The sequence below is a fragment of the Hemitrygon akajei genome, chromosome 5, assembly GCF_048418815.1.
Source record: "Hemitrygon akajei chromosome 5, sHemAka1.3, whole genome shotgun sequence".
NCBI lineage: Eukaryota > Metazoa > Chordata > Chondrichthyes > Myliobatiformes > Dasyatidae > Hemitrygon > Hemitrygon akajei.
In genome coordinates this window covers 4,809,303-4,835,917 of record NC_133128.1, presented here as the reverse complement: position 1 = coordinate 4,835,917, position 26,615 = coordinate 4,809,303, and the positions used below count along the sequence as shown (strand labels likewise).

Genomic DNA, 26,615 nt, shown 5'->3' with positions numbered 1-26,615 from the left:
AATTCGCCTCTGTTTTAATACTGTTTCCCAACTTCTTTGTGAAAAACAAGACACATTGGCTGAGGATTCAAAATACGTACGTGCAAAAGAAACTTTCCTGAAAAGGATTAAGTGTACAATTCTCAATGGAGGAAGTGACTGGTTCGAGATTTACCTTGTGCAAAAGGTCCTGTTTGAATGGAGATACTGGTCTTTTCAGAGATTTAAGCTTATTGAGAGTTCGCAGAACTTCCATTATCTGTTCATCTGTTAACAAGTAATTTAACTGCGCAGGTGCAGGTTTTCGTCTTTTGTCGGTAATTGGAACAGGGTCATTAGGCCTCCTCCTTAGTTTCCTAGTCATTATTGGCTTTACCTCCATAGAATTTCCTGTGAGTTCCATTGTTAGCCTCTCATTCTCAATCATCTTTTTCTTTTCTTCTAACAATCTTTTTATCTTCAAATTCCTACACTGCTGCTTTCTTCTCTTTAATATATTTTCTTTCCATTTGTTCTGTCTCCAGTTGCAGAAAAAGCTCTTCATTTTGTATTCTTTCCTTGTATTGTTGATCTAGTTTCTTCATCCTTTTCTGATACTCCTGCAAGGTGCCTTCCTGTAACTGCTGTAGCTGTCTTTTGAGAGATGTCAATTTCTCCTGGTGCATCTGCTCCTTTACTTCCAGGTAGTCTTCATCATCCTGCCTATTGGCAATATCTGTCTCCCTTGCATCCTCTGTATCTTCATCCGAGTCGTGGCCACGGATACTGCGTTCGTCCTCATTGTCGACATTGTCTAGCTCCTCCTCGTTGGTGTAGTAGTCGACAATGGGTGAGAGGAGAGCTGCAGACATCTTCCCTGCCGAGCTGCCCTCCTTTGTTGACACATCTAGTGCCTTGATGGTGTGCCAATCCAACTGGATTTTCTTGAGCCATTCACGTCCCAGCAATGGTGGTCCTCCATTTTTCAGTACATAGAGGTTCAGCTGCTGTGTTTTGTCTCTGTAGGTAACTGTCACTTTAATCTTGCCTTTGGGGTGCACTTTCTGTCCTGTGTAAGCCTTTAGTAGAAGTTTAGTTCGTTTCAGAGGTACGTGTAAAAACAGTCATTCGTAGTCATGTACAGAGATCACTGTTAAAGCTGAGCCTGTGTCCAACTCCATTTTCAGTCTCATGCCCGCCACTTGTGGAGTGATCCATATTACTCTTTGATTATCTGTCTTTCACGCTGTGAAGTTGCAGACAAGACAATTCACTTTTGTCTGAGTCATTTTCATCAGAACTGCCTTCTTACATTTTGTGTACATTGTTGTGTTTTCCTTTCTGGGGTTTCTTGTTTCTCTGTATTTTGTCCCTTTTCTGCTGTTTACTAGCTTTGCATACTCTGCCGGTGTGGCCCTGTTTGCCACAGTTTCTGCATTCTTTGTCTTTAAACCAACAGTCATCAGGGTCATGTGACATGTTCCCACAAGGTAACATTTCTTTCCTTCATTTCTGTTCAGTGACATTTTATTTGTAACATATTCCAGAGATTTTTGTTGTATCCTGTGCTGCTGTTTCCATTGATGTTCAGCGCCTTCTCTAATGTAAGGTCTTTTTTACCCAGGAGCTTCTTCTGTGTGGTTTCACAGTGAGTGCCACACACTAACCTATCCCTCAATACGTTCGATAAACTTGCTCCAAATTGACAACGTTCTGATAATTTGCACAATTCAGCACAATATTCAGAAATGCTTTAATTTTTGCTCTGATTCCGATTGTGAAATTTAAATCTTTCAGCAATGACCAGTGGTTTGGGGTTTAAATGCTGATGGAGAGTGTGTACTGTTTGCTTGAACGTTTTGTCAGCTGGCTTTTCAAGGGTAACAAGCTCCACAGCAGCCCGTATGTTTTTGCTCCCATAACACTGAGTAAGACGCTGGCTTTCTTTTCATCATTAACACTGTTAGCTTCACAATATAACTCCACTCTCTCAATGTAAGTTGCCCAGTCTTCAATGCCACTATCAAATGCTGTAATGGTTCCAATCATCGCCATCTTTGTTATGTTAATTAAGCCCCGATCTCCCCTTATTTTCCTTTTTGACTCATGTGTCCTTTTTGCTAGTGCCACAAGCGCACTCCGTCTAGATGTGTGTGTGTCGCTCCGTTAGATCTCCCTTCTGGGGCAGGTAGACCCTCAGCCCCTGGGAGTCAGCGCCAGCTGTGGTCTCGCCTGGACGTGTTGCAGCTCTGACTGTGTCTCTTTATCTCCCGACGTTCCCGACTCCGGCTGTGCTGCCGCTTCCTTTCAGACTCGCGGCCTCGCTCTGCTGCCTTCTCCCACTTCTTGTCTCGTTCCTTGCGCTGTTCCTCTGAGTGTCATTATCAATTAAAACATGGCGTTCTGATATGATGTAGGTTCATTAACCTCGTTGCCAATTTGTTGTGTATGTGTCCTGGCTACACAACAATGCTATTAATAAAAACGCTGGAGACGAGAGCTAAGGTTCATGATTCTTTACTGGCAGAAACCACACTCGGCACACACGTACAGATCAATACACATTCAATACAGATCAATAGCGCATTCAGCTACGTGTTGCTAAAACATAAAGTAGTCCCTTATTATACTGTAGGCTATACGGTACAGTTTATTTATTATTATGTTTTATTTTATTTATCATTATTATTATTTTTTCTCTCTCTGCTAGATTATGTATTGCATTGAACTGCTGCTGCTAAGTTGACAAATTTCACGTCACATGCCGGTGATAATAAATCTGAATCTGAATTCTAAGAGGGGGCCTGATGGTTAGGGGTAATATCTGTATCTGAATCTGGTGTCCCTGCCTTCTTCAAGAATCTCCAGGGAACTGTTCAGATGGTCTCTCAGTGGCTTTTCCAATGTTCAAAATGGTGTCTCAATGACAATGGTCAGGGGAGTAAGTTACAAAGCCGTAAGGTAATGTTGCAGCTCTATGAAACTCTGGTTAGACCACACTTGAAGTATTGTGTTCAGCTCTGGTTCCATCATTATATGAAGGATGTGGAAGCTTTAGAGAAGGTACAGGGAGATTTACCAGGATTTTGCCTGGATTAGAGAGTTTGTCTTACGAAGATAGGTTGAGCAAGCTAGGATTTTTTCCTCTTTGAAGTGAAGGAAAATGAGAGGTGACTTGATAGCAATGTACAAGGTGATAAGATGCACAGATAGAGTGGACAGTCAGAGACTTTTCCCCAGCAGAAGTAGTTATCAGGAGGAAATTTTAAGATGACTGGAGGAAAGTATAGAGGGATATCAGATGTAGTTGTTTTACACAGAGAGCGATGGATGCGTGGAACATGCTGCCAGGGGTGGTGGGAAAGGCAGATAAATTGGGGAGATTTAAGAAACTCTTACATAGGTACATGGATGATAGAAAAATGGAGGGCTCTGTAGCAGGGAAGGGTTAGATTGATCTTAGTAGGTTAAAAGGACAGCACTACATTGTGGGCTGAAGGGCCTGTACTGTGCTGTATTATTCTATAACCTATTTTCTCTTTGTTCATTTGAGCTGAGTGTGAACAGAAACATCAGATCTCAAAAATTTCAAAGTTTAAAGTAAATTTATTGTCAAAATACCTATATGCTATCATATACTGGACTACCTTGGGACTGAGGAAAAAAGAAATCTGATAGAATTATTAAAATTATACACAAAAGCTGACAAAAGGGCCCAAAGGATCACTGGGGACCTGAGTGACCCCAACCACAATCTATTCCAGCTGCTACCATCCGGGAAACGGTACCACAGCATAAAAGCCAGGACCAACAGGCTCCGGCACAGCTTCTTCCACCAGGCCATCAGACTGATTAGCTCATGCTGTTTTGAGTGTTACATTTACAGGGGACTCTCCGAGCTGGAATGGCGTCATGGTGCATAGCAGGGTGTCAAAGTTTACTGCGAGAAGGCAGGTGAATGGGGTCGAGAGGGCACGGTCTCAGGGTGGTGAATCTGTGGAGATCATTGCCACGGATGGCTGCAGGTCGCTGGGTATATTTAAAGAGGAGGTTAATGACGGGCAGGCAGTGGGCTGAATAGCCTGATTCTGCTCCGATGTGTCACGGTCTCATGATCCAGGGGACGAGTGTCTGCGACGGGAGGAAAGCGAAGCCGATCGGCCCGGCCGCGGTGACGGGCAGGGGTCCTGTTTCCATGGAGACGCCGGTGATTGAGACAGAGGGGTTCTCTTCCTACCCCCCCAAACACCCACCCCCTCCGCTCAGCCTCACCCTGACCTCATCGTTGCTAGGCGACACCCGTTGCCGTGAGACCGAGACGCCGATAGGGGCCTTTCCCATAGCGTCATCGGCCGTTTAGGACCCCACGTCGTTTTGGGTGGCTGCCGGCAACGTGCCTGAGCCGCCGAGCCGGGTGAGCTCGGCCCGAGAGCCGTTGCAGACACCCCGGCGACCCGGCAGCGAGCGAGCGGTGGATCTCCGCAGCCCCCGCGCGGCGGACCGCGCCAGGAGCTCGGCAGCCGGGCAGCGCCCGCCACCGGCACTGGGTGTCCGTCTGCGGCCGGCGGTCCTCGCGCTGTCAGTCAGGCCGGGGGAGGGGGAAGGAGAGGGAGGCCGGAGTCGATCCGATCCGTCCCACGCTCGGCCTACGGCCAACTCCCCCTCCGCTCCCAGACAGGTCGCCACCGCCATGCTGCCCGAGCTCGATTGCCGTGTCCTCTCCATCCAGAGTCACGTCGTCCGCGGCTTCGTCGGAAACAAGTCGGCCGCCTTCCCGCTGCAGGTCGGTGCGGGAGGGGGAGGAAGGGTAGTGACACCCACTCATTCACATTCACTCACACAAAATTACACCCACACACCCGCTCACAAACGCACACATTCATTCACTCGCACACACACACTCACTTACAAGCAGATATTCATTCGCTCACGCGAAATTACACACTTCACCCACCTACTCTCACACACGCATTCATTCACTCACACTAACCTCTCCCCATCCTCCCCAGATTTCCCAAACTTCAGCAATTTCTGTCCCCCTCTATTCCCTTCTGCTCTCTTTATATATTGCCCTTCTGACACACGTACACCTCGAGCTCCCTGTCTCCTACCCAGATATTTGCCCCAGGGACAGGGGTTGCTGACAACCAGGTTTAGTTTAATTCTGCCTGTTTGTCGTGTCCCCTCCTCTGCCCCAGCACTAATGACTCTATGGATCGTCCAACAGGTGCTGGGATTTGAGGTGGACACAGTCAACACGGTGCAGTTCTCCAACCACACAGGTAAGAGTCTCTCCCTTTCGGCAAGTTTCCCAGTAGGAGTGGCTCGGGCTCTCTCCTTTCCCCAGAAGTGATTTATTTGGGGAAAAGGCCATTTGAGCCGCACCACCAGCTCTCTCTGATTTAACCCTAGCCCAACATGGGATGGTTTACGATGACCAATTAATCTACTAACTAGTCCATCTTTGGACTATTGGAGCAAGCTGGAGCACCCTGAGGAGCCCCGTGCGTTCATGAGGGAACATATAAACTCCTTACAGACAGTGGTGGGAATTGAACTCTGACATGAGCTGCAGTAGTGTCCTGCTACTGTGGGGCCCATGGTATTTCTGGTTGTGCCTTTATAGGGAAGGTGTGGAGGCTTTGGAGAGGGTGAGATGAGGTTTACCCAGATTAGAGATCGTGAGCCTTGAGGAGAGGTTGAACAAACTTGCTTTTGCTGGAATGTTGGAGGCTGAGGGAGAGCACTGATACAGGTTTGGAAAATCCTGAGAAGCATCGATAGACAAAATCTTATTTTCTCTGGGTGGATTTGTCAAGTATTTGAGGGAATCATTTTAAAGTGAGAGGGGAAAAGTTTGAAGGAGATGTGTGGGAGAAGGACAGTGGATTCCTGTTTATTGGGACACATTGGGCACAGTACATTTTGCACCAATTAGCCAAAGTTTCATGGAAATAGTTATAAAATGTATAAAAAGACAAACTACCATTTAACTGAGTAACAAGTTATGTATTTAAATGAAGTAGAGAACAAATTAGAACACTCCCAATGCTATAAAACTGTATTGGTTCTGAGTAGTTATGGATGTTACACTGTCGTGTTCTTTTGATTGTAACTGAACAAAATCAGCGCAAACACCCAGTGCAGATAATGGACTGGCTTCACAATGTTTTCGACAATTGCATCCTCCAAGACTTCATTTTCATTGTAATATTCAATATGATATCAATACTTTCAAATTCTTCATAGTTCCTAACTCAAAATTGTGAAATTGGTTCACTTCTGCTTCCAGCCATTTCAGGCATCACCAAGCTTGGATACTCAAAACCACAGAGAACAAATCAGTTCTGACCTCTCTTACGGCTTATTTCTCACCAACTATCGGTGAGAAAAATCACAGCTTTTTGAACACAAACACACACTGCTGATGCCATTTAAAGACTGTTTGCAGTAAGCACGGTGTAGAGTCTAACGGCCACGCAAGTGCAGGCGACTGACACTAGTTAGAAACTGTTCGGCAACAGTCTCCTGCCCCAATTAAACAGCGGAGTGTCCCAAGCAAATGAAGGGAATCCTGGCTACTTTTGTGACTGTTTTTTGTTCTTTAAAAGTTGTCCTAAATATGAGTGTCTTCCTCTAAGCGGAATCCACTGTGTTCAGAGTGGTAGGTGCCTGGAGTGGACTGCCTGGGTGGTGGTGGAGGCAAAGTTCATTTATAGAAACATAGAAAACCTACAGCACAATACAGGACCTTCAGCCCACAAAGTTGTGCCGAACATGTCCCTACTTTAGAAATTACTAGGCTTACCCAAAGCCCTCTATTTTTCTAAGCTCCATGTACCTATCCAAAAGTCTCTTAAAAGACCCTATTGTATTCTCCTCCACCGCCGTTGCCAGCAGCCCATTCCACACACTCACCATTCTCTGCGTAAAAAAACTTACCCCTGACATCTCCTGTGTATCTACTCCCCTGCACCTTAAACCTGTGTTTCTTTTGTGTTAGCCATTTCAGCCCTGAGAAAAAGCCTCTGACTATCCACACGATCAATGTCTCTCATCATCTTATACACCTCTATCAAGTCACCTCTCATCCTCCTTTGCTCCAAGGAGAAAAGGCCGAGTTTACTCAAACTATTCTCGTATGGCATACTCCCCAATCCAGGCAACATCCTTGTAAATCTTCTCTATGGCTTCCACAACCTTCCTGTAGTGAGGCGACCAATACTGAGCAAATTATGACCAATTTATGTTTACTACATACAACCTTGAGTTTCATCTCTGCACTGAACTGATGCTGTGGCCTGCACACTGTAAGGAAACAAGTATACCTCACAGAGCAACGAGCTGAACACTGGCCCGTCCCTCACCTCTGGCACTGACACTCTGACCTTTTCAATCTCAAAGTCAAAGCGGAAGTAAAATTTATTATCAGAGTACATACCTGTCACCACATACAACCCTGAGATTCTTTTTTTGTGGGCACACTTAGCAAATCTGTGGAACAGTAACTGTAAACAGGATCAATGGACAACAAGCTACAAAAACAATAAATAGCAATAAATGAGAAGCATGAAATAAAGTGTCCTTAAGTGAGTGTACCTATCCCCTCTCATTTAAGAGTCTGATGGTTGAGCGGTAGTAACTGCTGTTGAACCTGGCCTGGCACTTAGATCGTCGGAACCTCAGGTCATTGCTCGCTCTTGGACGTGGGCCCTGTTGATTCACTATGCTCTTGAGCCCAGTACCCACTGCCTCGATTTGGCACGGCACTTAAATTGATGAAACCTGGGGGCTGGCTGTGAGACAGACTGATGAATATACAGAGAATGCAGGAATGTGGACCCTGTACAGGCAGAGGAGATTTAGTTGAACTTGCCGTTGTTTGGTGGGCCGAAGGGACTGTTCCAGGATCAGAATCAGGCTGAATATCACTGGAATGTTTCAGAAAAATTGAGACTGCAAGTGCTGGAACCTGGAGGAACTCAGCGGAAGGAAAGGAATTGTAAGTGTTTCTGGTCAAAATGCTGCAGGGCTTCCATTCGAAGCACTGACAGTTTCTTTAACCTCTCTCACACACAGATTCTGTCCAACATGCTGGGCTGTTCTGGCAGGTTGTGTGGTGGTGTTTTGTCCGATGTCCCCCACACTAGAGAAAGGACATATCGTGCTTTGCTGTGTGGAAGAAGTACAGGCTTGTTTGTCTGAATGACCTTCTGTTCACTCTAATATCTGGCACCCTTCCCAAGGCTGGAGGTGCACAATCCACCAGCACCCGTTGTCAAAGGGATAGCGATCGTCTCAGCTGTGTGCCTGTAACCCAGCTTCTGAGTGCACTTGGTACGCCACACCAGATGGTTGCCATTTGATTTTATCATGCAAAGCTCCCCACTCGTTGCAAAACCGGGAGCCCTGGCCAAGGTCAGCAGAATGCTTTGATTTGGGTCTACTGCAATTGCTCTTTATTTCAGAGTCTGTACAGGCTTCATCGTCTTCTAACAACTAAACAATTCCAACGTAGCTTTTGCAATGTCCGCAAGGGTTTCTGCAGTAAATCCCACCCACCCCAGACATTCTCTCTTCTCTCATCGGGCAGACGATACAAAAACCTTTACCACCAGGCTCAAGGACAGCTTCTACCCCACTGTCGAATGGTGTCCTTGGACTCTTCACCTCACCGTCTATCTCATAATGACCGGTTGGTACGTGTGATAATAATAAACCGATTCAGAGCACACCCTGTTGGGTTTGGGTCCATGCAGATCCCTCATCTATTGGATAACACTATGATTCCACTGGCAAAACAGGTCTGGCTGTCACAAATTATTAAGATAAAAATGAGCTTTATTTGTCAAATGTACGTCAAAAACATACAGTGAAATACCTCGTTTGCATCAACAACCAACACGGTCCTAGTATATGCTGGGGACAGTCCACAGAAATTTGCCATGCATCCAGCTCCAACATTGCATGCCCACATTTCCAGCCTTAACCTTTATGTGTTTGGAATGTGGGAGGAAACTGACATGGTTACAATCGCCTTGATGAAAATGTTGCAAATCAAATCCCGGTCTGTGATTGTTGGCAGTGTAAAGCACTGTGCTAATGCTGCCACCCAACATCTCACTCCCTAAGACTTGCTGCTCATTCCCCTCACTACCACTGCTCAGTGTTTCCTCTGCTCCTCATTCAGGGTACGATCACTGGAAGGGGCAAGTCATGACAGCTGGTGAACTCCAGACACTGTACGAAGGCCTCAGACTGAACGATGTGACTCGCTACGATTATGTGCTGACAGGTAGATGGGTATCTTATCTTGAGGATAGATGAAGGTGCATTGGATACGGTCTAACCTGAGTGTGGCTGTATGAAGAGTGTAGAGGGAGCTTCATTCTATCTAACTGTCCCTACCCTAGGAGTGTGTGATGGGACAGTGTAGAGGGAGCTTCATTCTGTATCTGACTGTCCCTGTCCTGGGAGTGTGTGATGGGACAGTGTAGAGGGAGCTTCACTCTGTATCTGACTGTCCCTACCCTAGGAGTGTGTGATGGGACAGTGTAGAGGGAGCTTCATTCTATCTAACTGTCCCTGCCCTGGGAGTGTGTGATGGGACAGTGTAGAGGGAGCTTCATTCTATCTAACTGTCCCTACCCTAGGAGTGTGTGATGGGACAGTGTAGAGGGAGCTTCACTCTGTATCTAACTGTCCCTGCCCTAGGAGTGTGTGATGGGACAGTGTAGAGGGAGCTTCACTCTGTATCTGACTGTCCCTGCCCTAGGAGTGTGTGATGGGACAGTGTAGAGGGAGCTTCACTCTGTATCTGACTGTCCCTGCCCTAGGAGTGTGTGATGGGACAGTGTAGAGGGAGCTTCACTCTGTATCTGAGTGTCCCTGCCCTGGGAGTGTGTGATGGGACAGTGTAGAGGGAGCTTCACTCTGTATCTGACTGTCCCTGCCCCGGGAGTGTGTGATGGGACAGTGTAGAGGGAGCTTCACTCTGTATCTGACTGTCCCTGCCTGGGAGTGTGTGATGGGACAGTGTAGAGGGAGCTTCACTCTGTATCTGACTGTCCCTGCCCTAGGAGTGTGTGATGGGACAGTGTAGAGGGAGCTTCACTCTGTATCTGACTGTCCCTGCCCTAGGAGTGTGTGATGGGACAGTGTAGAGGGAGCTTCACTCTGTATCTGAGTGTCCCTGCCCTGGGAGTGTGTGATGGGACAGTGTAGAGGGAGCTTCACTCTGTATCTGACTGTCCCTGCCCCGGGAGTGTGTGATGGGACAGTGTAGAGGGAGCTTCACTCTGTATCTGACTGTCCCTGCCTGGGAGTGTGTGATGGGACAGTGTAGAGGGAGCTTCACTCTGTATCTGACTGTCCCTACCCTAGGAGTGTGTGATGGGACAGTGTAGAGGGAGCTTCACTCTGTATCTGACTGTCCCTGCCCCGGGAGTGTGTGATGGGACAGTGTAGAGGGAGCTTCACTCTGTGTCTGACTGTCCCTGCCCCGGGAGTGTGTGATGGGACAGTGTAGAGGGAGCTTCACTCTGTATCTGACTGTCCCTGCCTGGGAGTGTGTGATGGGACAGTGTAGAGGGAGTTTCACTCTGTATCTGACTGTCCCTGCCTGGGAGTGTGTGATGGGACAGTGTAGAGGGAGTTTCACTCTGTATCTGACTGTCCCTGCCCTGGGAGTGTGTGATGGGACAGTGTAGAGGGAGCTTCACTCTGTATCTGACTGTCCCTGCCTGGGAGTGTGTGATGGGACAGTGTAGAGGGAGTTTCACTCTGTATCTGACTGTCCCTGCCCTGGGAGTGTGTGATGGAACAAAGTAAAGTGTGGGTTCCAAACTTTTTTATGCCATGGGCACTTACCATTGTCCCTGGACCCCCTGTTGGGAACTACTTGTGTGGAGGGAGCTTCCCTCTCACCTTGTTGTCCTCTCAGTGAGGTCACAGCTCATGAGATTTTGGTGGTTTGGAGTTCGGGGACTGGTGGGGGTGGGGTGGTCTTGGTTTTATTCTTTAGTCATTGAGCTGAGCTGGGGGAGGTTGGGGAGAGAGACAAGTGGGTTTTAAATTTAAAGATACAGCACATTAACAGGCCCTTCCAGCCCTGCAATTTTGTGCTGCCCAGTTGCACCCATGTGACTAATTAACCTACTAACCTGTACGTCTTTAGAATGTGGGAGGAACCTGGAGCACCCGGAACAAGCTCATGGGGAGAGTATAAATTCCTTACAGACCGCAGTGGGAACTGAACCCGGGTCACCGGTGCTGTAACAATGTTACACAAACTCTTACGCTGCCTTTCCACCCATTGTGGATCATGTGGCTCAATGGGAGGTGTGGCTTCTCCCTGTCCCAGTGACTGACCCACTTTGTCTTTTCCTCCAGGTTACACCCGGGACACCTCTTTCCTGGAGAAAGTGATGGAAATTATCAAGGAACTGCGGAGACAGAATCCCAAGCTGGTCTACGGTGAGTGTAGGAAATGCTGATCAGATTCTGTCCTCGAAGCTTAGTCAATATCATGTAACACACAGCCACACGAAGAATAATCTAATCTCCCAGTGATGCCAGAGGTTATCGATACACCAGACCTTTACCCTCCTGGTGTCTGATGTTGTTTGGATATCACCAGTTTAAACCTTTGTAATCCCTTGCCCAGATGACATTGTTTGCAGAGTGTCTTTGAATTGTCGCTGTGTAAAAGGAAACTGATTTGATTGACGGGCTGTTTGAATGACTTCCCTTGACTTAGAGTGCTGGGGAATACAGGGTTGATGCTGACAATGCTTTGGGATGAAGTCGAGGAGTGAGATAATCCACGTGGTGGCCGTCTCTGCTGTTCTACTCTCCATTTCCTTTTAGCCCCTCTGGCCGATATCCCTATTTCCACTGTTCCCTTTTGATAGTTCCTGTTGAATTTGCTGCCCCCCCCCACCCAATCACAGTCACTCCCTGAGGAAATTCCTGTTCCCTGTCCTTTTACCCCACCTACCAAAATAAACCATGATTTGCCGCCTCCACCTCCTGAAAATATTAGCTTTGTTTGTTACATGTACAGAGTAATGTTGCAACATACAGGGAAGTGTAGCAATTGTGTCGATAACCAACCCAGTCTGAGCTGGTGCTGTGGCCTCCGCCTAGTACAGTCCAGGGAAAATAGTCCTGGAGAAAATTGGAGGTTGATTGGTTGTTGATTAATCTGTATGTCAAAGGCTCAAAGTCAAGGTAAAATTTATTATCAAAGGACATACGTATCAACACATACAGCCCTAAGATTCTTTTTCTGTGGGCATACTTAGCAAATCTATAGAACAGCAACTGTGAACAGGATCAATGGACAACAAACTGTGCAAATGCAAATATAAATAAATAGCAATAAATAACAAACATGAAATAACCACATAACAAAGTCCTTAGGTGAGTGTAGTTATCCCCTTTTGCTCAAGTGTCTGATGGTTGAGGGGTAGTAACTGATCTTGAAGCTGGTGGTTCGAGTCCTGAGGCACCTGCACCTTCTACCTGATGACAACAGTGAGAAAAGAGCATGGCCTGGGTGGTGAGGATCTTTGATTGATGCTGCTTTTCTACAGTAGTGTTTCATGTAAATGTGATCAATGGTTGGGAGGGTATTGCCTGTGATGTACTGGGCTGAATCCACTACCACCAGGATTCACTAGGATTTTCCGCTGAAAGGTGTTGGTGTTCCTATACCAGGCAGTAATGCAGCCAGTTAGTACATACCTATGGAAAACTTTGACAAACTTGTGTAGATGTGTGGTGGGCAGTGTACTGACCGGCTGCATTACAGCCTGGTATGGGAACATCAATGCCTTCGAGTGGAAAATCCTACAAAAGTTAGTGGAGAAAACCTACGAAAGGTTATAGGGAGGAGGCAGGAGAATGGGGTTGAGAAGGATAATATATCAGCCACGATGGAATGGTGGAGCAGATTTGATGGGCTGAATGGCTCAATTATGCTCCTATGTCTTATCGTCCTATCCAGCCCCAACTTGTAACTCAAGAACTCCAATCCCAGTAATCTTTGAGACTAATAGAGGACTTTAGCACAGAAACCGGCCCCTTGGCCCATCCAATCCATGCTGAACTATTCAAAGTTCAACTTTCAAAGTAAATTTATTATCAAAATACATAGAGTATATGTCACCCTGAGATTCATTTTTGCAGACATTCACTTAAGTACAAGAAACACAATAGAATCAGTGAGAGAGCACACCCAACAGGATGGACAAACAACCAATGTGCAAAAGATAACTAACAGGGCAAATATAAAAGAAAAAAAAATCAGCAATAAATATCAAGAACATGAGATGAAGAGTCCTTGAAAGTGAGTCGATAAGTTGTGGAACAATTCAGTGATGGGGTGAGTGAAGTTGTGTCAAGTTATCCGCTCTGGTTCGGGAGCCTGAAGGCTGAGGGGTAATAAAGTGAAATATTTGGAAAGTTTTGCTATCTGGAAGACTTCATCTATAGAATTGTTGTTCACTGCTGCCATCTTGTTTCCATACCAGACTGTCAACATACTCTCCACACACATCTATGGAAGTTTGTCAAGGTTTTAGATGTCATGCTGAATCTGTTTTCTTTGTAATGGTACCTACAAAACATCTTGTGTGCATCTTTTCCAACATGGTCACGTAAGAGATATACTTCCAAGTAACTAACTCCAGTCAGATGAGGGTTGAGGAGCCTCAGGCATCACACCATGCTCTCCTCTCACTGCTGCCATCAGGAAGAAGGTACAGGAGCCTTAGTTCCCACACCACCAGGTTCAGGAACGGTTCTTACCCTATAACCATCAGCCTGCTGAACAGCATGGATAACTTCACTCACCTCAACAATGAACTGGCTCCACAAACTATCAACTATAACTCAATTTTTCAGTATTACTTTAAAAAATTTTCGCACAATTCACTTTCTTTAAAGACCATGATTTAGGACCAGAATTGAGCCTTTCAGCCCATCAAGTCTGCTCTGCCATTCCATCATGGCTGATTTATCCCCTCTCAACCCCATTTTCCTGCTTTTACCCTGTAATCTTTGACACCCTGACTAATGAAGACACTATCAGCCTCTGCTTTAAATACACCCAATGACCTGGCCTCCACAGCTGTCTGTGGCAAAGAAATCCAGATTTGCCACCCTCCAGCTAAAGAAATTCCCCTTCACCTCTGTTCTAAATGAGCATCTTTCTGTTCTAAGACTGTGCTGTCTGATCTAAGACTCCCTACTAAAGGAAGCACCCTTTCTACATTTACCATCTGGTTTCAATGAGATTCTTCCCTCATTCTCTTGTGAGTACTGGCCCAGAGCCATCAAATGGTCTTCATACTTTAACCCTTTCAATCCAGGGATATTCTCAGTATTTGTTTACTTTTTTATTATTTGCTCAATTTACCACCTTTTGTACATTGGTTGTGGTCTTTGTTACGTATAGTTTTAATAAATTCCATTGTATTTTTTAATCTTCCTGTGAATGCCTGCAAGAAATGAATCTCGGGGTTGTATATGGTGACCATATGCACTTTGATAATAAGTTTACTTTGAAGGGGAGCACCAGTGTCAGGGACAGAGACTGGGAACAAAATTCAAAGTAAATTTATTATTGAAGTACATATACTGTAGGTCACCATATACAACCATGACATTCATTTTCTTGTGGGCATTCACAGTAAATACAAAGAAACAAAATAATAAATAAATAAATATCAAGAACATGGGACAAACAGTCCTTGAAAGTGAGTCTCTAGGTTGTGGGAACACCGATGTTGAGATGAGTGAAGTTATGCCCTCTGGTTCAGGAGCCTGATGTTTGAAGGTTAATAACTGTTCCTGAAGCTGGTGGTGTGAGTCCTGAGGCTCCTGTAGCTTCTTCCTGATGGCAGCTTGGGAGGTGGGGGGTCCCTGTGGATGGATGCTGCTTTCCTGTGGATGTGCTCAGTGGCGGGGAGGGCTTTACCTGTGATGGATGGACTGTATCCACTACTGTTTGTAGGATTTTCTGTTCAAAGGCTTTGGTGTTTCCATACCAGGAGTGGGTGGTGGGGCACACTCAACGTAAAAGAAAATTGCTCATTTATTCTCTTACAGTTTGTGATCCGGTGATGGGCGATAAGAGAAATGGGGACGGGTACATGGTGAGTGGTGTGCCTCTCTGCACTTCGTGTCCATTTTTGTGTGTTTGTGTAAGTGTGTGTTTGTGTGTACGTGTGTGTGTGTGTGTGTGTGTGTATGTATGCGTGTACGTGTGTCTTGTCTCCCTCTCTGCCTCTCTCTCCCACCACCCTTTCCCTTCCTCTACCTTCCACCCTGCCCAACGTTTGGGAGGTAGTTTCATTGCTGAAGGTATTCTTCTTTTCCTAGTATGTTCCAGAGATTCTTCTTCCAGTCTACAAGGAGAAGGTGGTTCCGCTCGCTGATATCATCACTCCAAATCAGTACGAGGCAGAGTAAGTGGCCGCAGATTGCAACTCCCTGCCCTTCCTCTGTGTTTGAGCCCAGCCTCTGATCGAAGCAGGAGACTCCAATGTGCCCAGTGGACTTTCCCCTGGTGAATGTCTTGCCCTTCATCTCCCTCTCCGCACCCCCACTGGGTTTTTTCTTCTCACTTATTTATTTAGAGAGGCAAGGCAGTGTGGAACATGTCCACTAACTTTGGTCTGTGGAGGAAACTCACAAGCACGCAGGAATAGCATGCAAACTTTCTTACAGAGGATTTCGGAATTGAACTCCAAACCCTAAGGCCCTGACTGTGCTGACCTCTGTGTTCCCACGGTGCCCATCACAGTCTTCCCTTGTTCAAGCTGACTTAAGTTCAGCCCATCCTCAAAGATTCTTCCACTCCCAGGGGTAAGACTATCCAGAACTACTGTTGATGTTTCTGTAGCTCTGGGTTTTTACAGATAGGGTTGCTAGCCCCATACTCAACCCTCCTCCTTTCAAGTCAAGTAAGTTTATTGTCATTTCGACCATACACTGCCGGTACAGTACACAGTAAAAACGAAACAACGTTCCTCCAGGACCCTGGTGCTACATGAAACAACACAAAACTACACTAGACTATGTGAGACAGCACAAGGCTACACTAGACTACGTAAAACAATGTAAAAACTGCACTAGACTACAGACCTGCACAGGACTACATAAAGTGCACAAAACAGTGCAGGGCAGTACAATAATTAATAGACAAGACAATAGGCACAGTAGAGGATAAATCACAATATAATAATAATAAACGATGTAGATTCACAGCAGGACTTGGGATCATCCACGGTGGAGTCCATTCCCAACTCTCGTCCTTTGGCAGTCGGACGGGACCGTCCATGTGGGGTTTACGTCCAACAGACAGACATACTTTATAAATCCTGAGGGAAATTGGGATCCCTTCTCCTTTCACAGCCAGGCTTGGGACTGTAGATGGCAGAGTTCCCACTGGGTTACCAATTGTAACCTTGCTTGCTAATCCAACCTGCCTCGCTTCAATGAATGAAATCAACAAATACTTTGGTCAAGGTTAGATAAACAGAATGTGCCAAGTTTGTAACATCTCTTATCACTGAGTGTTTTACAGTGCATGACCTTGACTGATGAAGAGTCTTTGGTTAATGCAGATTATCTAGAGGTGTTTGGGGAAGGCGAGACACAGGAATGTCTGCTAATTCTAAGGCAACATTCAGGCCTGAAAGGCCTAGACAGAGTGAATATGGAGAGGATGCTCCCTATAGTGGGGGAGTCTCGGACCAGAGGGCACAGATAGAGTGGATGTGGAGAGGATGCTCCCTATAGTGGGGGAGTCTCGGACCAGAGGACAGAAATAGAGTGGATGTGGAGAGGATGTTTCCTATAGTGGGGGAGTCTAGGACCAGAGGGCACAGAGTGGATGTGGTGAGGATGTTTCCTATAGTGGGGGAGTCTAGGACCAGAGGGCACAGAGTGGATGTGGAGAGGATGTTTCCTATAGTGGGGGAGTCTAGGACCAGAGGGCACAGAGTGGATGTGGCGAGGATGTTTCCTATAGTGGGGAGTCTATACAATGATGTCCATTTAGAACAACGATGAGGACGAATTCCTTTAGCCAGAGGCTGGTGAATCTCTGGAATTCATTGCCACAGACAACTGTGGAGGCCAAGTCATTGGGTATGTTTAAAGCAAAGATTAATAAGTTCTTGATTAGTTAGGGCATCAAAGGTTACAGGGAGCAGGCAGGAGAACAGATTGAGAGTGATAATAAATCAGCTGTAATGGACTGTCAGAGAAGAATCAGTTAGGGTTTCTGGAAGCCATTACTAGGGGGTTGTTCTGGGAGCTATCTGGCTCCAGTTCTGATGACATTTGCTGAATTAGCAGGCAGGTTATTGCTGAGAATTAACCCGGCTTTGTCTTCCTATGTCAGAATCCTCGCAGGGCGGAAGATGAACACAGAGGAGGAGGCCATTAAGGTAATGCAGTCTGTGGTAACTATTTTATTCTCTCACCAGGGTTTGTCTAATGAGATGGCAAGTCAAAGCCTATCACTCCTCTGGGGCTTTGAGCAATCCCAGCTGCACAGTCAGCAGTGTGTGATGTACAATACCTAACCTGATGTCTTCTGCTTTGTGGCATTTCCGAGGCAATGTAGATCAGCAGTTATAAGCCCTGCAGCCCACAATGTTGTACTGAACCAATTAAACCAATAATTACATCCCTAAATAAACTATCCCTTCTGCCTACACTCTCTCCACATTCCTGCATATCAAAGTACATATGCAGTCCCTATAAAAAGTATTCCCCCCCCCCCCCCCCAGAAGCTTTATATTTTATAGTTTTACAACATGGAGTCACAGTGGATTTAATTTGGCTTTTTGACACTGATCAACAGAAAAAAGAACTTTTGTGTCAAAGTGAAAACAGATCCCCACAAAGTTATCTAAATTAATTCCAAATATAAAACACAAAATTGTTGATTGCATAAGTATTCACCCCCTTCAAGTCAGTATTGGCTATACCAGTGATGACTTGGTGTGTTATATTAAAGGGGAGTCAATTGCTTGAAATCAATTATTTTGTGTTTTATCTTTGCAATTAATTTATTTCACTTTGTAGAAATCTGTTTTCACTTTGACACGCAGGAGTCTTTTTCTGTTAATCAGTGTCAAAAAAAGCCACAATTAATCAGCTGTGATTCAATGTTGTAAAACAATAAAATATAAAAATTTCACAGGGGGTTGAATATTTTTCATAGGCTCTGTATGCCACTATATAGAGCCCTGAGATTTGTTTACCTGCAGGCACTCAAAGTAAATAGAAGAAACACAATAGAATCATTGAAAGACCCAATGCCCAGCAGGACGGACACACAACCAGAGTGCGAAAAGAAAAACAACACATGGTGCAAACATAAAAAGAAAGTCAAGAAAAGAAATAATAATAAATAAATAAGCTTTCTCCCACTGTCCACACTTCTGTCCTTTCAAATAAAGAGTCTTCGAAATTGAGTCCAGTTCAGAAAAGTTGAGTGAAGTTTTCCCCTCTGGATCAAGAGCCTGTTTGGTTGAGGGGTGATAACTATTCCTATACGTTCATGTGTCTATTTCAGGACTTCCTAAGCCCCTCTATATTTTCTGCCTCCACCACTACTGCTGGCAGTCTGTTCTGCGCACCTACCATTCTTGGTGCCCCACACATCTCCTTTGAACTTGCATCCTCTCTCTTTAAATGCATGACATCTGGTATGAGACAGTTCAACTCTAGGGGACAAAGATATCAGCTGTTCCATTATTTATTGCTCAATTGAAAATGAGATTCTGCACGTGTTGGAAATCTCCAGCTTCCGATAATTTGATCTGCCTTCTTCGACCACTGCTGCCCTGGTGAACGGACCTCCAGTTGTGGAAGCAGTTCTATAATTTAAACCCAGAGATGGTGAAAGAACAGTGACGTATTTCCCAGTCTTACCCAATCCCTACTGTGAAAGTTTACTATACTAAAACAGGTAAGCCACATTGTGACTAAATGCCACAAGTGGATATAGAACATAGAACAGTACAGCACAGGAACAGGCCCTTCAGCCTGCAGTGTTGTGCTGAATCAGTTAAATTAGTAATCAAATGACCAACTAAACTAATCTCTACTGCCTTCACAATGTCCATATCCTTTCATCTTCCTCATATTCATGTGTCTATCTAACCATCTCTTAAAAATCCCTAATCTATCTGCCTCTATCACCACCCCAGGCAGCCACCATCTCTGTGTAAAAAGAGCTTGTCCCTCACAGCTCCTTTGAAATTGCCCCTTCAACTTCAATACATGCCTTCTGCTATTAGACTTTCAAACCCTGGGGAAAAAGATATTGTCTGTCTTCTCTGACAATATTGGACATTAGATGCAAACCATTTTCAGATGTGTGGAAGGCTGGTAGAAGTGCCAAATTAATTGAAGCCCTGTATTTATATCCACTGCATAATTCTCACTGGGATAAAAGTTGTGTCAGTGCAGACTGTTCTTAGTTCCATTCATCTGAATTCCCACTACACTGTCCCATCACACACCTTCAGGACAGGGACAGTTAGATACAGAGTGAAGCTCCCTCTACACTGTCCCATCACACACCTCCAGGGCAGGGGACAGTCAGATACAGAGTGAAGCTCCCTCTACATTGTCCCATCACACACTCCCAGGGCAGGGACAGTCAGATACAGAGTGAAGCTCCCTCTACACTGTCCCATCACACACTCCCAGGGCAGGGACAGTCAGATACAGAGTGAAGCTCCCTCTACACTGTCCCATCACACACCTCCAGGTCAGGGACAGTCAGATACAGAGTGAAGCTCCCTCTACACTGTCCCATCACACACTCCCAGGGCAGGGACAGTCAGATACAGAGTGAAGCTCCCTCTACACTGTCCCATCACACACTCCCAGGGCAGGGACAGTCAGATACAGAGTGAAGCTCCCTCTACACTGTCCCATCACACACCTCCAGGTCAGGGACAGTCAGATACAGAGTGAAGCTCCCTCTACACTGTCCCATCACACACTCCCAGGGCAGGGACAGTCAGATACAGAGTGAAGCTCCCTCTACACTGTCCCATCACACACTCCCAGGGCAGGGACAGCTAGATACAGAGTGAAGCTCCCTCTACACTGTCCCATCACACACCTCCAGGTCAGGGACAGTCAGATACAGAGTGAAGCTCCCTCTACACTGTCCCATCACACACTCCCGAGGTCAGACACAGAGTGGAGCTGTTCTGATTGCGCTGGGAGAAATCGAGGAAAAACTGCTGTATGAAGGTCGTGAGTTACTTGGAATTGGTTTGAAACGTCTCTTGAACATCTAAGTGAGCGGCTGGTTTAGTGTGGAAGCTTCGTTTGGAGTTTTTCTGCCAGTTTGGACGGGGTTCATTGACGGCTGCGAACTGCGTAGCATCCTGCTGTGGCTGCTGGCAACTCGCCAGGAAGCCGGGTTGCTCCAAAAACCGGAGACAAACGCCATTGTTCCCCCACTGACATTGGGAGAGCCACCTTCCATCTTTATTGTCGTGACTCACGTTCGGTGTAGGAGTACAAACTTTTCCAGCCAGTTACTCAACTCGCTCCAGGAACTTATAACCAGCACCGGCATATAATTCTGGATTCGGACACAGAGCAACATGCCGGGCCGGTCTACAGGGAGTCGCAGGCCTTCGGGGAGTTATGCAAAGGCGGCTGCCTCTCCAGCCTCGGACAACGCCCTGTTTCGGTCGGTGAAAGTGGAACGCGGGGTGCAATGTATTTTGCGTCCTGGAACTGCCCTGGAAAAGTGCGCGGAGGCTATGGAGGGCTTGTTGGGGAGAGATGGTGTTTTGGCCACTGAGAAAGAGTTCGGGAAGGCAGTGTTTTATCTGAGGAATGATGAGTTGGTGCATCGGGCTCTCAGTAGGGGGATCACGGTGGAGAACATCTTTTTACAGATGGAGCTAGTGACAGCTCCCACACAACGCATCATCCTCGGTCACGTAAAGCCTTTCATCCCCAACGAGGACCTGCTTCCCGCACTAACACGCTTGGGGCAAGTACAGTCAGAAATAACTGCCATCAGGCTCAAAATCAGGAGACGCACCCTCCGTACTGTAATTTCTTTCTGGCGGCAGGTATTCATGCAGCTGGAAAGGGAGGACGAAGTTGAGGGCCGGTTTACTGTCCAGCACGAGGGGATAGATTATCAGGTGTATTGGAGTTCTGAGCGCCCACAGTGCCATGTGTGCGGGGAGGTGGGGCACTTTCGGAGGGACTGTCCTAACACCCGAAAACCCAGGGTGTCCACTTCGGGAACTAGTGCCCCAGCTACTTCTGCCCCTGATCCCATTCCTGCTCCTACACCTGTGCTGGCCCCTGCTCCTGTCTCTAACCCTGTCCCTATTCCTACGTCTGTTCCAGTCTCTGCTCCTACCCCTGTGGTTCAGGCGAGTGTTCCTGAGGCTACTTGCAGGGAGGTTCAGGCGAGGGACGGGGTGGAGCCTGTGCGGGGAAGGAAAGTGAGGAAGAAATCCAAACACATGAAGAAGTCGGCCCCCGAGACCGCAGAGCTCACGCCCATTTGCCCTGAAGTGGAGCGGGAGGCTTGGGGAAGTGTACAATCGGATGGGGTGATGGAAGCGGAGAGTAACGCTCCATCGGTGAATCCTGCACCTGTGTGCTCCTCCGGCTTGAAGAGGAGAAGGGAATGTTCCCCCAAGAGGGCAGGGAATGTAGATGCGGGGGAGTCCCAGAAAGGGGTGGGAATCCAGGTGGAAGTTGTGTCTAACCCTGAATCCCCAGATTTAGCCACCAGTCCTGTGGTAGGTGGTGTGGTTGTGCAGGAAGCTAGTGCTAGGCCTGTTTGCGCAACTAAAACAGACCTGGAGCCCTCCACCCAGGACTTAGCAGTAAGCCCCTCCCAGGAGGCAAGTGTATTAAATAGTACAAGTGGAGAGGAGACCAAGCTCTCTCACTGTCAGCATCAGGCTGCCAGTGAATCCCTTGGACCAGAGCTGCTGGGGTCCCCTTCATGCCTGTCTCCTGGGGAGGGTGATATAACCTGCATGCCGACCCCATCAACTAATGGCCTGCAGGGAGTCCCTGGGGATTTTCCCCCCATCGTCGTAACTGTGGATAAGACTGATGTGATGGTAGAGTGGGAAGGTATGAGGGAGGTACCTGCTGTGCAGTGTGGGTTACAAGTGCAGCCACCTTATACACCACATGTGGAGGAAGATGGGGAATCTGTCTGCAGTGAGGGGTTGGAGGGAGATTCTATTGATAGCAAGACAATGGACATCCTCACCCCTCCTGAAAAATCCCCATTGATACCTGTGGAGGAGATCAGAGAGTTTATTCACTCCTCTGTGGGTACAAAGCATCGGCCTAAACTAGCCTCGCTTCGCTGGCTTAGTATGCCGAGGCTGGTGAAGTCCCTGCGAGTCATCCTCGGACAGAAGGAGAAGGGGAAGAGGAATGCTGTGTCAGGGAATGACAGACGGCAGCTGAAATCCTTCCTGGATGACCTGGTGAGGGACATCAGGGTGGAAAGCAGCCTCGCTCCTTCGGGAGATGGTGGGTCACAGGGTAGCGATGGTAGCAGTCGGGCCCGGAAAGCGAAGAATATTCTTGGTTTTCTTCAGGATAGTGCGGCTGAGGGCGCCACCACTCTCAGTGGGAAGGGTACTGGTGATGAGGCCTAGTGTGCTCCCGACATGAAACTTACCATAGCTAGTCTTAATGTAAACGGTAGCAGGGGCTGTCTCCGCAGGTATAACAATCTGTCAGTCCTCAGGGATGGGAGATACGCGGTGAGTTTCCTGCAGGAAACCCATACCACCCCGGGGGACGAGTCCGCTTGGCTCCTGGAGTGGCAGGGCGGGGTCTACATGAGTCACCTTAGCTCCAACTCTAGCGGGGTGGCGATCCTGTTGGCCCCAACCTTTCGGCCAGAAATCGTAGGAGTCCAAGATGTTGTGCCCGGCTGTCTGCTCCACCTGGCTGTGCACCTCGATGGTGTACCGTTGCATTTTATCAACGTGTATGCTCCGAGGCGCGGGGTGATGCAGACGCGCCTATTCTGTCAGCTGTCCACCTTGCTGAGTTCTATCGATCCTGGGGACTGTGTCATCCTCGGGGGAGACTTCAACTGTACCCTCGAGGTGGAGGACCGCTCGGGCCACCAACGTGACCCAGCATCGGCGAAAAAGTTAAAGGAGCTAGTCGGCTCCTTTGACTTGTTGGACAGCTGGCGGAATCTTCACCCCGATTCTAGCGCCTTCTCCAGAAGATCTAGAGAGGGAGGTTCCCGGATAGACTGCCTATATATCTCTCGGGCTTATGTCTCCCGCGTGTCGGTGTCGTGCTCGGATCATCACCTTGTGTGGATGGAATTTACTCCTCTGCACCCTCGGGTGGGATCTGGGTATTGGCACTTTAACAACCAGCTGCTGGGGGACAGCTGATTCCGGGATTCATTCCGAGCGTTCTGGGCCACATGGAGAGAGAGACGGAGAGAGTTCTGCTCCCTACGGCTGTGGTGGGATGTGGGCAAGGCCCACATCCGGTTTTTATGTCGGGAGTACACTAGGGGGTCGACAAAGAGGCGGGGCTCTGAGATTGAGCGGCTTGAGAGAGCGTTGCTTGACCTAGAGTCCCGTCTTGGTCCGACCGGTGGAGACCAACAAATGTGGCAGGAATACCAGGAGAAGAAGGACGCACTAAGGAATCTGCAGCTTCAGCAGTCCCGAGGTGCATATGTGAGGTCGCGGATCTGAATGCTGCAAGATTTGGAACGCGGCTCACCCTTCTTCTACTCATTGGAGAAATGGCAGGGAGTTCAAAAGCGGCTGGTGGAGCTATTGGCTGCTGATGGCTCCTCCATCACGGACCCCGACGAAATTATCAAAGAAGTCCGCAAAAGGTCCTTATTCTCACCAGATCCGTCAAATGCGGGGGCATGCAGTGAGGTCTGGGAAGATTTGCCAAAGGTCAGCCCAGAAGACGCAGCGCGTCTGGATGCTCCCCTGACTGGGGAGGAGCTGTCTACTGCCCTTCGGCAACTCCGGAGGGGTAAGTCCCCTGGCTTAGATGGTCTGGGTGTGGAGTTTTATCTGACTTTTTGGGATGTCCTGGGGGTTGATTACAGCCTTGTTCTAGGGGAGAGCCTAGCCACTGGAGAAATGCCCCTGTCATGGCGGAGAGCTGTTGTGGTCCTACTGCCCAAGAAGGGAGACCTCTGCCTGCTAAAGAACTGACGCCCGGTCTCCCTCTGGTGCGCGGACTACAAGATCTTCGCCCGGGCAATGGCCAACCGTCTTGGTTCAGTACTGAGACAGGTGATTCATCCTGACCAATCTTACACGGTCCCGGGCCGCTCCATCCAGGACAATGTCCACCTAACAGGACATGATCCACCTGCAGCAGGAGACTGGGTCCCGGGCAGCGTTTCTTTCTCTTGACCAGGAGAAGGCGTTTGACCGGATAGACCACAGTTTCCTGGTGGGCACTCTTCAGGCCTTTGGGCTCGGACCACACTTTGTGGCCCGAGTTCGGCTCCTATACTCTGCCGCGGAGTGCCTTGTTAAGGTCAATGGATCACTGGCAGCACCCATTCCCTTCAGGAGAGGAGTACGTCAGGGGTGCCCCATGTCCGGTCAATTGTACGCGATCTGTGTCGAGCCATTCCTGAGCCATCTTTGGCGAAGGCCGACAGATCTGGTTCTGCATGAACCGGACATGGAGGTCGTCCTCTCGGCCTACGCCGATGATGTACTCCTCATGATGACAGATCCCAATGACCTGCAGAGGATGCGCGAGTGCCAAGAAGTTTTCTCGGCGGCATCCTCCGCTAGGATCAACTGGGCGAAATGTTCCGGACTCTTAGTGGGTCAGTGGCAGGTGGACTCCCTGCCGGAGGAGATGAGAGCTTTTGAGTGGAGCACTAGACGTCTCCTCTATCTGGGAGTCTACCTGAGTCCTTCTGGGGAGACCTGGCTGGCGAACTGGCAGGACCTGGAGACGAAAGTCATGGCCCAGCTGGGGCACTGGTCAGGCCTTCTCAGGGTGCTTTCCTATCAAGGTAGGATGGTGGTCATAAACCAGCTGGTGGCCTCCATGTTGTGGTATTGGATGGTCACCTTGGCCCCTCCTGCCCCGTTTGTTGCAAGAATGCAGAGGAAGTTAGTGGACTTCTTCTGGGGCAACAGGAAACACTGGGTCTCTGCAGCGGTCTTGAGTCTCCCAGTGGGAGAGGGCGGACAGTCGCTGGTGTGCGTTCGAACGCGACTGGTGTCTCTCCGCCTCAGGACTCTGCAGAGATTCCTGGACGCCGAGCACCCTCCCAGGTGGCACGTGTTGGCGACTTTCTTCCTCTGGAGGGGCTGTTGTCTTCATAAAGACATGCGGCTACCACCGGCAGGCGTCAACCGTACTGCTTTGCTGAGTCTGCCCGGTTTCTATCAGGACCTACTGAGAGTCTGGAACATGGTCACCTCAGGCCGGGAATCCCCTCCTCTGGCAGAGGGCGAGGTCCTGGCGGACCCTTGCCCTACCTCAGTGGATGTTGGTGCGGCTCAGGTGTGTGGACCGACTCAGGCCGAGCTGCTTGTTGGGCCCAGGAGCCGTGTCCACACAACTTGAGCCGTCTCTCATCAATACCCACAGTCCCATTCAGGGATGCAAGTAGGAGGTATTTGTATGGGATGCTGCTCCACACCCTCCACTTCCTTGCCCTTGTCCACCATCATGGTGGTCGGTCTTTCCACCCGGAGGTGAGGAGGGTCCCTACTGGAAGTCCCTTTACGAGGGGGTTCTTCCCATGCACCTGGGGGATCTCAGCTGGAGGGTGCTACAAAGAGCGGTGCCCTGCAATAAGTTCTTTAGTTTGTACATGGATCTCCCACCCGCATGCCACTTCTGTGGGCTGGAGGAGACCGTGTACCACATGTACATGGAGTGTGTGAGGCTGCAACCCCTTTTTGCGTATTTACATGGGCTGCTTCTCGCCTTCTGGCTACATTTTAGCCCCACCCTATTTGTATATGGTCATCCAGTAAGGAGGGGAGCATGGAGGGATGAGGATGTCCTTGTAAACTTGCTCCTGGGGCTGGCAAAATCCGCCATTCAAGGGTCTTGGAAACGGGTGGCGGGAGGATCTCCCTGGGCAGACTGCCTGGCAATGTTTAGGGGGTATGTTCGTGCCCGGGTAAATATTGAAAAAGAACACGTGGAGTCCACGGCGACCTTAGAGGAGTTTCGAGACCGTTGGGCTCCGCGGGGTGTAAATGCCATCGTGGATAGAGATGGCAACATTCTGGTGTAATGTCTATTGTCTATTTGTAGTGAAGTAATTGTGTTTGCCACTGTTTTGTATATATTGTATAGCACCGATATTTGTAATAGAGGATTTTGTATTAAAAAAAAGGGCAGGGACAGTTAGATACAGAGTGAAGCTCCCTCTACACTGTCCCATCACACACTCCCAGGGCAGGGACAGTCAGATACAGAGTGAGGCTCCCTCTACACTGACCCATCACACACTCCCAGGACAGGGACAGTTAGATACAGAGTGAGGCTCCCTCTACACTGTCCCATCACACACTCCCAGGGCAGGGACAGTTAGATACAGAGTGAAGCTCCCTCTCAGGACAGGGACA

General features: G+C 48.1%; 1 protein-coding gene and 1 pseudogene across 1 annotated transcript in view; one reads left to right on the top strand and one right to left on the bottom strand.

The window, feature by feature from the left end:
* Positions 1 to 446: 446 nt before the first annotated feature.
* On the bottom strand, positions 447 to 830 carry LOC140727266 (sin3 histone deacetylase corepressor complex component SDS3 pseudogene; annotated as a pseudogene).
* A 3,537-nt stretch (positions 831 to 4,367) lies between these two features.
* Positions 4,368 to 26,615, top strand: part of LOC140727454 (pyridoxal kinase-like) — a 47,084-nt gene continuing 24,836 nt past the window's right edge. Inside the window, exons 1-7 of the mRNA XM_073044758.1 lie at positions 4,368 to 4,741; positions 5,186 to 5,240; positions 9,149 to 9,253; positions 11,350 to 11,433; positions 15,073 to 15,119; positions 15,346 to 15,431; positions 17,375 to 17,420. Of these exons, the coding sequence (XP_072900859.1) occupies positions 4,649 to 4,741; positions 5,186 to 5,240; positions 9,149 to 9,253; positions 11,350 to 11,433; positions 15,073 to 15,119; positions 15,346 to 15,431; positions 17,375 to 17,420 (516 nt within the window). The 5' untranslated portion in view covers positions 4,368 to 4,648. The remainder of the gene's footprint in view (positions 4,742 to 5,185; positions 5,241 to 9,148; positions 9,254 to 11,349; positions 11,434 to 15,072; positions 15,120 to 15,345; positions 15,432 to 17,374; positions 17,421 to 26,615) is intronic.